Genomic DNA, 16,470 nt, shown 5'->3' on the forward strand with positions numbered 1-16,470 from the left:
ATTGTATAAATTTCAGGTGTACATTACTATGTTTCAGCTTCTGTATAGACTGCATGGTGTTCACCACCAATAATCTAGTTTTTATCCCTCACCACACATATGTGTCCCTTTACTCCTTTTACCCTCCCCCCCTTGTTCCCCTCTGGTAACCAACAATCTGTTCTCTTTATCTATGTGTTTGTTTATCTTCCACATATGAGTGAAATTATACGGTACTGTCTTTCGTCTGACTTATTTCACTTAGCATAATATCCTCAAGTTCCATCCATGTTGTCTCGAGTGGCACAATTTTTTCTTTTTTATGGCTGAGTAGTATTCCATTGTGTATATACCACATCTTCTTTATCCATTCATCAGTTGATGGGCATTTGGGTTGCTTCCAAGTCTTGGCTATTGTGAATAATGCTGTGATGGACATAGGGGTGCATATGTCTTTTTAAATTAGTGATTTCAAAAATGTACTACAAAGCTATAGTAATCAAAACAGCATGGTACTGGCAGAAAAACAGACACACAAATCAATGGAACAAAATTGAGAGCCCAGAAATAAAACCATACATCTATGGACAGCTAATCTTCCACAAAGGAGCCAAGAATGGAGAAAGGAAAGCCTCTTTAAGAAATGGTGTTGGGAAAACTGGAGAGCCACATGCAAAAGCATGAATGTAGATCATTATCTTACACCATACAGAAACATTAACTCAAAATGGATCAAAGAGTTGAACGTTAAGACCTGAAACCATAAAACTCCTAGGATAAAAGCTTAGGCAGTACACTCCTTGACATCAGTCTTAGATGGAACTTGTAATCTTTTTGTCTGAACAAATAGGTTCGGACACTCATCCTCTAGCTTAGGGTCTTTCTGCTCCAAGTGTGATCCCCCAGCAGCATAGATAACACCTAGGAGCCTATGTGAAATGCAGAATCTAAGGCCCCAGTCCAAACTTCCTAAATCAGTGTCTGAATTTTAAGACTCCAGGTGGTTCCTATAGCGCCTTATGGTCTGAAAACAATTATTCAGTCACTCCCATTTGACTTGATAGCAAATAAATGAACATTCTAAGTCCATTTTCTAGATGCTAAAAGTAGCTGTGGTGCCATGGAAGAGTTAGAATCTAGGACTACATACTTCCAAAACTAAGTTTTTAGTTGTCCTATCTTGAGCCCCCGTTATTTTCCTCATACCCCAAGGTGAGTTTCAACCAATGTTCTATTGCAGAGCAGACCATGTGTATAGCGCTCACTCTTACCAACAAGCCTATTTGCTTAGCCCAGAGTAAGTTAGATGTTTCCTAAAATACACAAGTTGCATGTTGCATTGATAGCCTTCCCTCTATTACATATTGACGTTAAAAGAGAAAAATATCATAGAGAATTGGGTAATTATCTGAATAATTCGTGTTTAGGAAAGTGTGACTTTTGGGCCTCAATTACAGTTTCTCTTCATGTGTATTGACCCAGTCACTGGGTGAATAAAATGTTTTTTTAATCTGTCTCTAATTCTTTCATGAGTGAAGGTGCTATCCTAACAGCAACCACTCTGGCAACATAGCAAAGTTATTGAGATTACAATCTCTATTACTTTATTTTGAAAGCACAATTTGTACAATTTTGGCTTTCCATTTTAAGTATGGTGGTACAGAAGTCTGACCTATTTCTCAGATGGTTTAGGCTAAATGTGCTATTTGGGGCTAATTTGGATCAGAACACACACTTGTCTCTCTTGGTTTTGCCCTCAGCTGTCTTACGTAACCTATGGGTGCCTCGATTTCTTCAGCTGTTAAAAGCTGATGATAACAGTGACTTATTACAAGGTTGTTATGAGGATCAAAACCTTAGATCAGTGCCTCCTGCATACTAAGGGCTCAACAAATGTTAGGTGACATGATTATTAATGAGTTGCTGTGACCTGGGAAGTTAATTCAAGAGTTTTATTTTACTGGCTTTTCAGCTTGACATTTCTGTAGGCTGCTTTTACATAAAAATTTTGTGTTTTATCCTTATCCCTGTTATGACCAGTAGCACAATTTTATACCCATGTATTTGGATATATCAGATGATATAGGCAATAGTGGAATGGTTAAAAGAGTATGGGTCTTGGGGGCCGGCTCTGTGGCCAAGTGGTTAAGTTTGTGTGCTCGGCTGCGGCAGCCCAGGGTTCGGATCCTGGGCGTGGACATGGCACCGCTCATCAGGCCACGTTGAGGCGGCATCCCACATCCCACAACTAGAAAGACCTGCAACTAAGATATACAATTGTGTACGGGGGCGGTTTGGGGAGATAAAGCAGGAAAAAAAAAAAAAGATTGGCAACAGTTGTTAGCCCAGGTGCCAATCTTTAAAAAAAAAAAAAAAAAAAGAGTATGGGTCTTGGATGTGGTTTGGATCCAGGCTCTGCAACTTACTCTTCAGCGAGAACTTGGGCAAGGCAGCTACCTCATCTCTAAAAATGGGATGCTAGTTGACCTGCCTCATAGGCCATTTAAAATAACACAAAATGAGGGACCGGTCTGGTGGCTCAGTGGTTAAGTGTGCATGTTCCATGTCAGCCGTCCAGGGTTTGCCAGTTTAGATCCTGCGCATGGACCTAAACACCGCTTGTCAAGCCATGCTGTGGCAGGCGTCCCACAGATAAAGTAGAGGAAGATGGGCACAGATGTTAGCTCAGGGCCAGTCACCCTCACCAAAAAGAAGAGGATTGGTGGCAGATGTTAGCTCAAGGCTAATCTTAAAAAAAAAATGACATGAAATGAAATGTGAAATGTTTAATACAGTGCCTCACATATCAATATTAACTATTATTTTTCAAAGACAAATCAAGGACCAGATGCCAATTCAACTGTCCCTCAACGAGTAAGTTATTTCTTCCATATCAAAGCCAAGAAGGTCTGACCAGGACAAGTGTATCCATGGGTACAATATATCAGAATCTTTGAGGTCTTTATACCATTCTGCAACTAAAATGAGCAGAACTACATAGCGACAGCTGTACCCTCTACCAAACACGTGTCACCATGTCCCCTTGTTAACCACGTCAACTATTAGAACTTCCCATGTGGAAACCAAAATGTCGGCCTCCAAGAGGCCGCAGCCCACTCAGTCACATGACTGTACCCTAGTCCCTTCTTACCCGGCTGTTGCATCAGCCTATTTAGAGCCGCTCTCCCAGAAACCGACTAATAAGCCGATTCGTGCACGGTTTGATTAGCATGTTGATTCACCAATAATGTCTCGGAGAGGTAAAGCGCGGCGGGGCACTTTCTACCGGCGCGCTCTGATTGGACGGGGCGGTGCGAGTTGCGGACGGCGGTGGCGTGGGGCTGGTGCAGCTGCCCATCTGCGGGAGCAGGTAACCGAGGGCTGCTGGCGGTGGGCTCTGAGGGAGGAGTCAGGGCCGGCGACCCTCGGGAGACGCAGGCGGGTCTCAGAGAGTTCTGTGACGCCGCGAGAGCGGCTGGGCCCGGGACTTGAAAGCGAGGCTGTCGCGGCGGGCCGTGGGCCAGGCCCCGCAAGGCCTCGGGAGCCCAGGCCTGGGCTGGAGCGGGCGCCGCCGCCGCGTCGCGACACGGCGCCGGGAGAGTGGCCTTTTGTTAGCCCCTTGGAGCGCTGGGGGTGGAGCGGGTCGGGTGGCCTTGGTGAGGACCAGGACCTTGGGAGAATCACGATTGCCGTTGACTGCCCGCCCAAAGCTGAGGTTTCATCTCCCCTGGTTTCAATCCCCTAGGGGCGGGCGGTCACGATGGGGGTAATCCCGCCGTGGGCCATTCCTTCAATTCTTAAAATTAGCTAAGTAACTGATACTGGTCCAGGCCCACCTGGAAGCACCGTGCGTGCCCCATCATGTCCAGCTTTTGCTCTTTCAGATAGTCTGCTTTGCCTCGTGTGCTTTAAGTTCATTCAGAATTTGCTATTAAAGGTTTGTCATACCTAATCATGAAATACTTATTCAGCAACCACTGTGCTAGATGTTGAGGATAGACTGGTAATGGTGAGCAAAAACCAGCCATGACCCCCACTGGGATGGAACTTACAGCCTGAAAGGGAGATGGGCATTAAACGAGCTGTCAAATGCATGTGGAAATTATGAAGGAAGACCCCTGGGGCTGTGAGAATAAAATAGAATCCTATCAAGAAGGAGAAGTCTTCCTTTAATAAGTCTCTTTGGAATTGAGGTATCAAAAATGAGAAATTAACTAGGAAAGGGAAAGAGTGGGAGTGGGGTAGACAGCTTACCTGGCAAACGAAGAGCACGTTGAAAGGTCTTGGGGCTGGAGCCTTAAACCCAAACGCCAGTGTGATTTAAGGTTCTCAAGACCTTTCCAGCTCCTGCTGGGAAGTGGCATCAGAGGTCCCTCCTCTGTATCTCATACAACCTTCCGGTGTATTTATATTGAATAAATGCATGCGTGGTGATGGTGACACAGCTTTTGATAGTCCTAGCCTTTGACATACTGCAGTTACTTCTCTGTGTGACTGTCTCCCTGTTAAGGGCATGGACTCGCATTCAACTCGATTCCCAGCACATAGTATGCATTCAGTATGTTGAATGAATAAGCAAAAATGGAGTATTCACGTGTCTTGAAATTTAACTGCTTATTTACCTCAGATAGCCCATATAGAGGAGGAGCAATGCACGCTCAGTCAGAATTGGCACCGTATATTCATTTTTGCCACCATTATTAAGATTCACTGGGAGCCAGGATGAGAAGGGATGAAGAGGAATGTGGTGTGACAAAGTTTCTAAAAACCTTAGCCTTAACTCCTTAGCATGGACATAAAGTCCTCATCTGTGGGAATTTTAGTCGGCTCTTTGGCTCTATCAGCCAGTGTTTCATGTCTTTTTTGCCCAGAGGGCTTTTGTTTGAGTAATGAGTTGATTGAGTTGTGAATAAATCAATTGAAATTGGGGTTAAACATAAATCTGAGAGTCAGAGTCTTATGTTCGCCGTGTACATCATTGTTGGATCTTCCTCATAAGAAAGAAGAAATCTTTGAGTTAAGAGACTTGAATTAATAGTATCCATTCTGTCCCTTTAGCGCTTTCCAGTTTCCTCTAGGGCTTTCCAATTTACAGATTGCTTCCAAATACAGGATGGCTTTTGAGCCTCACAACAGGCCCATAGAGTAGGCAGAGTAGATACTTTTTTACAAAAAAGGAAACACTCAGGGCTAAGTGACTTATTTAAGATTAGAGTTGAGTCTAGAATTCTAGACACTTAGCTAATGTTGTGAAAGAGATGGTTCCCCTTTCTCTAGACACCCGGCGCTGTATGGCACTACAGCACCGTGCCAGTGATTGGTACCTCCACCAAGGCCTGTCGCTTCTCCCCAACGTGCCTCTCAGAGAAATCATAATACGTGTGAAAGAGCTTTGAAATTCTAAAGTTGTTGTATTTCTGAATTTCCGCGTCTTCTGATTCCCTTTTACTCACTCAGTGAGCTCCAGCCCCTCAGTGTGGCTGTTACATCCTCACTCCCTAGTAATCTAATAGCTGGGAAGGCAGCAGTCTACCAGTTGTGGTTCTGGGGGTGCTCAAGCTGGCCAGAGGTAGGTGCGTTCCTGCTACTTGCAGATGGTCCCTTGAACAGATAGGCCCATCCCCAGGTCCACTGCTGCTGACAGCAGCCTCCCCAAGGTGTCAGGCCATGTCTAGAGACCCTGGCTTTGGGGATGATGGAACTTTGCACAGTTCTAGGCATGTAAATTAACACAGAGCTGGAAGGGTCCTTAGAGTCATCTAGTATGGGCCCCTCCTTTCTTGATGAAGTGATGTAACTCCCTTAAGGACTTGGAGCTAGGACTGGGACCCCGGTCTCCCAAGCCTCCCCCCATCCCCACTGGGTTTCTCTGCTGGGCAGTAAAGATGGAGTGTTTTTATCCCCATTTCCTAAGTCCTGGCCTAGAGCCTGGCACGGGGGATGCTCCATACATGTTTTGGAATGAATGAATACATGAAGAAACCACCTCCTGCTCTACTTGGTGTGATGGTGTATTGGGCCTCTTGAGGTTGGCATGGGAAGGAGGAACTCATGGAACTGCAGTCTGCTGGTGCAGCAGGTTTAGCTTTGAGATGATTTTAGCCTTGGACATTACAACATAGAGGTTTTAGGATCAAACAGCTTACCCATGTCCTGCTATGACTTGGCCTGAGAAGCCAGGAGTCTTGCATAATGCCTACGTATTTCTTAGTTTCAGTTTCCCTAATTTTTCTTCGTTTTTTCTTTTGTAAGTTCTGTTGGGTTACTTTCAAGATGGACTCAACTCTAACAGCAAGTGAAATCCGGCAGCGATTTATAGATTTCTTCAAAAGAAATGAGCACACCTATGTTCATTCATCTGCCACCATCCCATTGGATGACCCCACTTTGCTCTTTGCCAATGCGGGCATGAACCAGGTAAAGGTTTTTTCCCTTTCTCTTGGCTATTTGTCTACATAGGAGGCAGCAGAGCAGTGATAAAAGCCAAGCCCCTGCAGTCAGACGGAATTGTGGGTCTGTCACTTACTGTGTGATCTTGTGGAACTTACTTTGTGTCGTTGAACCTCTGTTTCTTTGTCTGTGAAGTGAGAAATAATAATAGTGCTTGCCGTTAGGTTGCAGTGAGGAGTAAATAAAATAATGCATAAAAAGTGTTTAGCATAGTATTTGAGTAAGCACTCAAACATTAACCATTATTATTTTCAGTTATGGTGAGAGACCCCAATACCCATGGATCAAATTTGTATGCCTCTCAAGAAAAATATAGCCTGCGTCCAGCCTGTAAAGTTTGCCGTTTTTTTTCTCCTAAGGCAAAAGCTGTGTTTTCTTATAATCAAAGAGGGGGTTACTATTGCTGAGCCCTGAAGAGACTTGTTACTTCAGCTGTTGTGCTTCTCCTTCATCTCTTTGTTATTCTTCCTTTTTTTTTTTTTAAAATAAAACAAGTAAGTTCTTCAGGATTCTTTCAGAGCTTTGCTCTCATTCCCATTCTAGGCCATGCACAGTTTTATTGATTTTTTTTAAACCTCTTTCTTAAAACTATTGCCACCAATGCCAGTCTGGATCCACTGCTGAAGAAACTTTATTAGTAAGATTTGCATTTGGGGCAGTTGAACTATAAAATATATTTGAAAGTTTCGTTGTTAGAGAGAAGGTTTTCTCTTGACATAATGGGAGCATCAGAAGTTTATAAAGGAGTTTGTCAATATGCCTGTGACGTTGAAAACTGTTTCCTCGACTGGAAGTGGATTCAGGGAGATGGTGCCCTCAAGGCTTTCTTTTGGTGGTTCTCTGAGAACCCTGCTTAGCCCAGTGGACCCACCAGCCCTTAGGATGCATCTCACTCTGGGATAAGTTGACATTTTCTTTTCTCTCGGGTCTCTTTTCTGGCATGGAAAATTAGAGGCAATGGGAACATTTTCCACCTTGTATAACATTAACTATGAAACTATAAAAATGTTTTCAGTTACATGTGTGAGTCCTTTGTGTGCACCTGGAATTGGGGGCACTAATTTTAGGCGGACTGTTTCAAGGTGATGGGTTTTCTGGAACAATGGAAAGGTTCTATTCTATTCAGGCAGACCTAGGCACGGGCTTGTCTTCTGCCCCATGTGCTGACTATACTTGGTAGAAGAACCATGGGAGCCGAATGTTGGTAAACATTCTCTGGATAACAGTAACTATAAGCCTGCACGTGGTACTTCTATGTGCCAGGCACGGTTCTCTGTCTTTTACATATATTAACTTATTTCATCCTCCCTTTGTACCATCCCACTGAGGCGCTGAAAGCTCAAGTCGATTGTCCAAGCTCATACAGCTGGTAGATGCTGGCACTTGGATTTGAACCCAGGCAGTCATTTGCTTAACTTTTGTGCTATATTCTCTTAATCAGAAATACATTGACTTTTTTTTGTTTGCTTTTTTTTATATTTTGAAATAGTATTTATTTGGAATCTGCTCTTTTTCAGGTACTACTGTGCTAGGTGCTGGATATACAGAGATTAGTAAGATAGTTTTTGCTTTTAAGGAGTTTATGGTTTAATGCAAGACTGTCCAAAGGAACTTTCTGCCTTGATGGTAATGTCCAGTATCTGTGCTGCCTAGTGTGGCAGCCACCACTCATGTGTGATTATTGAGCTAGTGAGACTAAGGAACAGAATTTTTCATTTTTAAAAAATTTTAATTGATTACTAATTATTTCATTTTAATTAATCTAATTTCACATAGTCACAAGTGGCTAGTGGCTATCAAATTGGACAGGTCTAGTGGGAAAAATAAGGCAAAGTTACACAAATAGCAATGATGGTCAAAGTATAACTTGATAAATCCTCAAAGTAAGGTAACTGTCTCCCTTCACATCCAGTCCTTCACTAAGTTGGGCTGATTTTACTCCTGTAATAGGTCTCAAATTTTTTCTTCCTTATCATCTTTACTACCAAGCTGGCATGTCAGTTTTAGAATAAGTTCTTCCAGAAAGATAGTGTAAGCCCTGACCGTCAGAGACTTTTGAGGAAGCACAGGTTTCACCGCCTCAACCTTTAGCTGTTATCTCAGATCTGGAGGCCTTTCCCCTGCACAGGTGGTGTCATTGGCAGTGGTGGGGACCATTAGAGACCAGGGAGAAGCTGCCCCAAGGTAGGCTGCCTGTGCTGCAGCCTCGTAGGGCCACCTGCCTCTGACACTTTTCTGTATTCCAGGCTAATTAAATCATGAACAGAACAGTTTATATGTCGTCTTTTCCTGGCAGCGTGTGACCATCTGATACACCTGCAGCTCTTTTTTTTTTTTAATTTTATTTTTCCTTTTTCTCCCCAAAGCCCTCAGGTACATAGTTGTGTATTTTCAGTTGTGGGTCCTTCTAGTTGTGGCGTGTGGGACACCGCCTCAGCATGGCTTAATGAGTGGTACCATGTCTGCACCCAGGATTCGAACTGGCGAAATCCTGGGCCATCGAAGCGGAGTGCACGTACTTAACCACTTGGCCACGGGGCCAGCCCCCCTGCAGCTCTTTAAAAGTTGAAATGTTCCCTTGCTTTTTTAGTTCAAACCCATCTTCCTGAACACTATTGACCCATCTCACCCTATGGCAAAGCTGAGCAGAGCTGCCAATACCCAGAAATGCATCCGGGCTGGGGGCAAGCACAATGACCTGGACGACGTGGGAAAAGATGTCTATCATCACACCTTCTTTGAGATGTTGGGCTCCTGGTCTTTTGGAGATTACTTCAAGGTAAGCTCAAAGCAGGAAATCCATTGGGATTTTGAGCAGAGTGGTCATATCCACTGAAGGAAATGGGTTCTAATTTTGCTTGTTTTAGAATATGAAATAACATCTAGGAGGTTCAGGAGTGAAAGACATTTAATTCTAAGACTCCCTAGAAGCAGTACCTATGATTTAATGTGTTCACTTTACCTTTGGAGATATTATATAAATTGATCCTGTGGTGATGATTTTGTAATGTATAAATATCGAATTGCTCTGATGTACATCTGAAACTAACAGGATATTGTATGTCAACTATGCTTCAATTTTAAAAAATTGATCCTGAGTTCAGGTGAGTTTATGGTGAAGATATTGTAGTTTTGTATCTGTGTTCCCAGGATCTGGATTTTTTCCTGCTGATACTAAATAGATTTTGGTTTGGCCATGTTCCACATCTTTCTTTTTGTTCTTTTTGTAGGAATTGGCATGTAAGATGGCTCTGGAACTTCTCACCCAAGAGTTTGGCATTCCAATTGAAAGACTTTATGTTACTTACTTTGGTGGGGATGAAGCAGCTGGCTTAGAACCAGACCTGGAGTGCAAACAGATCTGGCAAAACTTGGGGTAAGAATGCAACTCACATGTTGAGAGTATTGAGGAATAAAATGATTCCTACGCTCAGCGCCAGGGTGAGGTCTTATGACTTGGAGTGCATTGCCATTGCCCATCTTGGGGTGTGCCTTTTGAGATGCAGATGGGGGTGACTGGGAGTAATTATCCTTTGGTGCTTAGTATGCTTAACTGATCATTCTGTTTTTGAAAGACAACATAAAGAGTCTCTCGTTTTTTGTTGGTCTTTTAAATATTTTTAGAAATTATGCATATAATGCATATATCGTAAAAATTCAAACTATATAGAAATGTGAAAAATAAGAAATGGAAGATCCCTAAGATTAATCATTGTTAATAGTTTGATATCACATATATGGTCTTCCAGGTCTTCATATTTTGTATTTCTGTAACCCTGTGTGTATGTGTGAGTCTTTCTCAACAGAGTAGTGTTCTTCATATGAAGCAGTTTATTTCTTATGGAAATGTGATGGTGTCAAACAGGTCTAGGACACAGGGAGTTTTCTGTCTTTTTTTTTTAATGTAGTATAATTCTAAAGTAAAATAACGTAGCATAAAAGGTAACATGGTAGATGAACTGTATGTATTCTGTGCTTTGAACTAAATAGAATTCATGAAGTGCTGCCTCAAGAGGAATCCGAATGTGGGTGATACACTTCTGTAGATAGCAAGGATGCCCATGATGTCTTTGTCTCATTTTCTTGTTCTCTTTACTTAACTCTCTTATCTACTAGTACATAGCTCTTCTGGTTTTTTTTTTATTACTTTTACTCCAGATATGTTATTCCAATCCAGCTTCCCCTTGTACTTGGTCTGAATCCCCTACTTAGTTTGACTCTGTAGTCTAAATGTACTTGGACATTTTGGGTAGTAACTTGTGAAACTTAAACACTAATCTTGACTCATTTTTTTTGGTGAGGAATGTTGGCCCCAAGCTAACATCTGTGCCAGTCTTCCTCTATTTTTTACGTGGGATGCTGCTACAACATGGCTTGATAAGCGATGTGTAGGTCCACGCCCAGGATCCAAACTCATGAACCCTGGGCCACTGAAGCGGAGCACAGGAACTTAACCACTATGCTGGTAGGCCAGCCCCTAATCTTGACTTTTTAAATTCTGTTTTACTTGGCTTATATATATCTGTAATTTGTTTATCAAGCAAGCACAATCCTTTTTGAATGCTCTGTTGTCTAGCAGCTTTCAGTGGAGTCAAATATTTTGGAAATGTTTTAATCTTTTTTTTTTAATTTCTTTTTCTTTTCTTTTCTTTTTTTTTTTGAGGAAGATTAGCCCTGAGCTAATATGTGCTGCCAATGCCCCTCATTTTGCTGAGGAAGACTGGCCCTGAGCTAACATCCGTGCCCAACTTCTTCTACTTTATATGTGGGACGCCTACCATAGCATGGCTTGCCAAGCCATGCCATGTCCACACCCAGGATCTGAACCAGCGAACCCTAGGCCGCCGAAGCAGAACGTGCGCACATAACCACTGTGCCACCAGGCTGGCCCCCCAAGAAATGCTTTAATCTTATTCACTTCTTTTTGGTATCATTTTAAGGTAAAAGATGACTAAATTGGGGGTATAGAGAGGTTACTTTAAATAATTAGCAGCTTTTTTTTGTTTTTTTTAAAGATTTTATTTTTTTCCTTATTCTCCCCAAAGCCCCCCCAGTACATAGTTGTATATTCTTCATTGTGGGTCCTTCTAGTTGTGGCATGTGGGATGCTGCCTCAGTGTGGCCTGATGAGCAGTGCCATGTCCGCGCCCAGGATTCGAACCAATGAAACACTGGGCCGCCTGCAGCGGAGCGCGCAAACTTAACCACTCGGCCACGGGGCCAGCCCCAATTAGCAGCTTTTCTAACACTTATACTGTCATATAATCATTTTTTAAAATGAAGGAACATTTGCAAAGAAGATGTTTGCTTAAATTCTGGTCATATGCAGCATAAACATTTCTATTTTTATCTGTTCCTTTCTAGGCTTTGTCCATATCTTTGCATATTTTTATTTAGTTATGATTGGAGCATATGTATATTTTGTATTCTGTGGTAGTCACTCTTGAGAAGAATCATATTCTCCCCCTTTTGTAGGATTTGTCTGGAGGCTTAGCATTAGTGATTGCCGAAGAGTTGGCCTTCTTTCTAGAAGTGCATAAGGATCTCCTTTTGCAGTGGATGCAAGTCTGGGCAGAATTCCTGTCAGTAGCTATAACTGGGCTTATCTTCCGTGCTCTGTGCAGGCTAGATGACACCAAAATCCTCCCTGGCAACATGAAGGACAACTTCTGGGAGATGGGTGACACGGGCCCATGTGGTCCCTGCAGTGAGATCCACTATGACCGGATTGGTGGTCGGGACGCCGCACATCTCGTCAACCAGGATGACCCCAATGTGCTGGAGATCTGGAACCTTGTGTTCATCCAGTATAACAGGTGGCCTTGGAGTCCTGCTCTGTTCCTACTAAGAGCAGCACCTTTCCTCAAGCCAAGGAGAGAAAGAGGAACTCAGCACATGGCTGTCTTGTCATGCTCGTCTTTGGGGACAGAGGAGCCGCACTAAAGCAGGCACTAAGGGCATCATGGGCTCTTATGGCACATCCTTTACATTTCACTTCTCAAGTTTTCCCTCTGATCTCTGGGATAAGGCTATAAACTAGTTTTATCCCACATAATATCTGCTTAAGGGCTATTCCTGTAATGTCATTTTTGCTATAATTTGGACTGCTCTTTTAAAGCTTGTTTCTTTGAAACTTGCCTCACTCTTAAATGGACCCCAGAGTACTTCTCCTTTCCTTTCTTCCTCTACTCCTCTCCTCCTGCCACACCAGGCAGAGGTAAATGGCAAATAGTCACAGCCTGCAAACTGTGCTATGTACATGAGTTTAACCAGCAGGGAGAGGTACAGCCTGGGTCCTTGTTTCAACTTCCTCTTTCTCTGGATCATGCAGGGAAACTGATGGCGTTCTGAAACCTCTTCCCAAGAAAAGCATTGACACAGGGATGGGCCTGGAGCGATTGGTGTCTGTGCTGCAGAATAAGATGTCCAACTATGACACTGACCTTTTTGTCCCTTACTTTGAAGCCATTCAGAAGGTACTAGTCCTATTGCAAACTTCTGTGGAGGTGTCCAGGCTGGACTCTTAGCAGTACTGTCACAGATAAAATAACCATACACTTTGCCAGCTGTGTGTGGCAAAATATGTATGTGGCATACCTGTGACCATCTGCCAACTTCATTGTTAATAATATGAGGCTCTGAGCTCAAGGCACTGTTATTTGTTGAGTGCAGGGGCCTGGCTGGATGCTCTTTACTCCCACTACTGTCATCTTTCTTGGGGTTATAGGATGTGGCAAGAGGGTCATCCCTTGCCCTAATGCCCCCTCAGTCCTCGGAACCTTCCAGGGCAAGGCAACGCCAGAAGGGCTGCTTCCTGATGACCTGCTTCCTGCGTTTTATCCGTAGGGCACAGGTGCCCGGCCGTATGCTGGCAAAGTTGGTGCTGACGATGCTGATGGGATCGACATGGCCTACCGGGTGCTTGCTGACCACGCTCGGACCATCACTGTGGCACTGGCTGATGGTGGCCGACCTGACAACACGGGGCGGGGGTAAGTATGTTGTGTATGGGGCAGTGTTAAGACTGATGCCATAAGTTTTATGACTCTTTATGGAACTCAAAGCCATACTTTATTAGTGTTTTCTTTGTCTTCTATTTAGTTGAAGGGATCTCTTTAATCTTTTAGGGACGAAGGGAGTTTCAGCTCATGTTAAAGAGTTACCACTATATTAAATCTTTGCTGCTAAAGAACAGGATCATAAGGATTGTATTTAAGCTTGTCTGATAGGATATCAGCAGGGGCGGGGTGAGGGTAGGTATTGAGTAGCCCAGGTAACTTCATTACTGACAGGCAGGACCTGGGACTGTGGGCATCAAGTCAGCCATCTGGTCTGTACTTCTTGCCTCCATCTCTGGGTCAGCAGAATGTGGTAGGAAAACAAACCAGTCTTACCCCAGGTCATCCTTGATGCGTGTTTGTGGGTATGTTACTGAGTTTTATGTTGGGATTAATGTTAGTGACCTTGGGGAAATGCAAAAGAAGCAGGCTTAGGATAGAAGAAAGTCTCTGAAAGAAAGACAAGAAGTTGATCATCTTGCTTTGGGCAGAATTCCAAAGGACCGCTACAAAACACTCAGCAGGGAATGTTGTCTAGCAGGGGACTGGGTTCTGCCTCTTACAGGTATGTGTTGAGACGGATTCTCCGCCGGGCTGTTCGATATTCCCATGAGAAACTCAATGCCAGCAGGGGTTTCTTTGCTACGTTAGTAGATGTTGTCGTCCAGTCCCTGGTAGGTATATTTCCCTGCTTACCTCTTCTGTACTAAAGCACATACCTTAAGAGGCATAGGGTGGGAGATAGCATCCTCATACATTAATGAGAATTTTTAGAGAAGTCATGGAATAGTCCCTGGCTTCATTGGGCCAACATCTCTATTTCCCCTTTGCCAGGGAGATGCATTTCCTGAGCTAAAGAAGGACCCAGATATGGTGAAGGACATTATTAATGAAGAAGAAGTGCAATTTCTCAAGACACTCAGCAGAGGGCGTCGCATCCTGGACAGGAAAATTCAGAGCCTGGGAGAGAGCAAGACCATTCCTGGTAAGGACCAGTTTGTTCCTTTCTTCATACAAGCCAGTTCATATTTCTGGAAGAGGCAAGCCCTGTTGATAGTGGACTCTCATGTCTCCAAAGGCTGAGCATAGCTTGGTTAAATTGCTTTTGATGTAAAATGGGGTTTATAGTAAAATTGTAAAAGTAATACGTTATTGTGGTAAAGTACTCCAACAACACAGAAGTAAAAAAGGAAAATCCTCTTTCCCAAACTCATTTCTCAGAGGCAACAACTCTTAAGAGTTTGAGGTGTAACTATTCAGGACTTTTCTGTTTGCAAACAAATATATGTAGGGGTGTGTGTGCATGCATGTGTGTATTTTTCAAGCAAAAATGGGAACATATGGTATATTCTATTTTGCAACATCTTTATTTTTTCCAGACAAGAAAATTAATTCCAAAAGATTTTTTTTTTTTTTTACTTTTTATTGAAGCATAATATAATGTATAAGGGGAAAGTCTGATGAATTTTCACAAACTGAATGCACTTGTGTTCAGATTAAGAAACAGAACTCTACCAGAAGACCTCTTGTGGTAATTCCTCCAGGTCAATTCCAGACTTAATGGATTTTTCTGACAAGCGCACAGAACCAATCCTAGCTTGCCTTGTCTCGTTAATCACTTCTGTCACTGCCATCATCTTCCTGGGAAGGGCTTGGGCTGGAAAAGAAGCGAGCTGTCCATGTTATTCTGACACAATTCCTTTGTGCTGTATAGGGGACACTGCTTGGCTCCTCTATGACACCTATGGGTTTCCAGTGGATCTCACTGGACTGATAGCGGAAGAGAAGGGCCTGGTGGTAGATATGGATGGCTTTGAAGAGGAGAGGAAACTGGCCCAGGTAAAGAATTTGGGGAGTGAGCAGGAATCCTAACACGAAGCAAGGCAGGACTTGACTGCAAAGCAAGCAAGAGTTTCTCTCCATTAAAGTCTTTGAAATTCTCTTTTTCTCTAGACCAGTGGGTCTCAGCTGGGTGCAGTTCAGCCCCCCAAGGGGACATTTGGCAATAACATCTGAAGACATTTTTGGTTTTCACAACTAGGGGAGGGATGCTACTGGCACCTAGTGGGTAGAGGCCAGGGATGCTGCGCAACATCCTATAATACAGAGGACAGCACCTCACAACAAAGAAATACCTGCTCCTAAAAATTATTAGTGCTGAGATTAAAAACCCTGTTCTAGAACTTTACATGGGGCATAGTTTAGCAATTTTCAGTTCTTCAGAGTTCTTTTTCTTCTACATTAGGGTAACTTATGCGTATTTCTCTTACTGGCAGCTGAAATCACAGGGCAAGGGAGCTGGTGGGGAAGACCTCATTATGCTGGACATTTATGCTATTGAAGAGCTCCGAGAAAAGGGTCTGGAGGCAACAGACGATTCCCCAAAGTATAATTACTATTCAGACTCCAGTGGGAGCTACGGTACGTTACTGTGCTTATCTGGGAGGTTTTTGAGAGACAAGTCTCAAGATTAGGTACCCAGGATATCTCTGGTAGAAAACCAGTGTGCTAAGCTCTTTCGTGGAGTCTCATGGGTTTGCTTCCAAAATAAAATGAGACAATTAGAACCTAAGGAGAGTTTGAGAAATAGAATCCAGCAAAAGCCAGCTATGAATATGTAGACGAAGTCATTGATCCTGTTTCTCCCCCTTCTACTATCAAGTGTTTGAGAGCGCAGTGGCTACAGTGATGGCTCTGCGCAGGGATAAGATGTTTGTGGAAGAAGTGTCCACGGGCCAGGAGTGTGGAGTGGTGCTGGACAAGACCTGTTTCTATGCCGAGCAAGGAGGGCAGATCTACGATGAAGGCTACCTGGTGAAGGTTGATGACAGCAGTGAAGATGTGAGCCAACAGTTCTTCCTTGTTAGCCAGGGAGGGGGTCTGCTCAAGGGCTGGGCCTGGACTCGGGTAGCTTTTTGTGGCTCCTCAGCACTTGCCGCCTTGAGGAGCAGATACCGCTGATCTTTGGGTTGGGTTCCCTTGT

At 43.5% G+C, this 16,470-nt stretch overlaps 1 protein-coding gene across 2 annotated transcripts in view; it reads left to right on the forward strand.

Annotated features, from left to right (window-relative positions):
• AARS1 (alanyl-tRNA synthetase 1) overlaps positions 1-16,470 on the forward strand; it is a 28,228-nt gene that overhangs the window by 3,731 nt on the left and 8,027 nt on the right. Inside the window, exons 1-12 of one of the 2 annotated variants that reach the window (XM_008522359.2) lie at positions 3,045-3,349; positions 6,232-6,396; positions 9,020-9,208; positions 9,660-9,805; positions 12,054-12,245; positions 12,761-12,905; positions 13,276-13,421; positions 14,053-14,161; positions 14,322-14,472; positions 15,202-15,326; positions 15,764-15,908; positions 16,150-16,328. In XM_008522359.2, the coding sequence (XP_008520581.2) occupies positions 3,227-3,349; positions 6,232-6,396; positions 9,020-9,208; positions 9,660-9,805; positions 12,054-12,245; positions 12,761-12,905; positions 13,276-13,421; positions 14,053-14,161; positions 14,322-14,472; positions 15,202-15,326; positions 15,764-15,908; positions 16,150-16,328 (1,815 nt within the window). In that variant the 5' untranslated portion in view covers positions 3,045-3,226. Of the gene's footprint in view, positions 1-3,044; positions 3,350-6,231; positions 6,397-9,019; positions 9,209-9,659; positions 9,806-12,053; positions 12,246-12,760; positions 12,906-13,275; positions 13,422-14,052; positions 14,162-14,321; positions 14,473-15,201; positions 15,327-15,763; positions 15,909-16,149; positions 16,329-16,470 lie in introns of those variants that run through there. The other variant, XM_070613864.1, reaches the window with a different exon arrangement.

This window comes from Equus przewalskii, chromosome 3 (genome assembly GCF_037783145.1).
Source record: "Equus przewalskii isolate Varuska chromosome 3, EquPr2, whole genome shotgun sequence".
NCBI classification, from domain to species: Eukaryota; Metazoa; Chordata; class Mammalia; order Perissodactyla; family Equidae; genus Equus; species Equus przewalskii.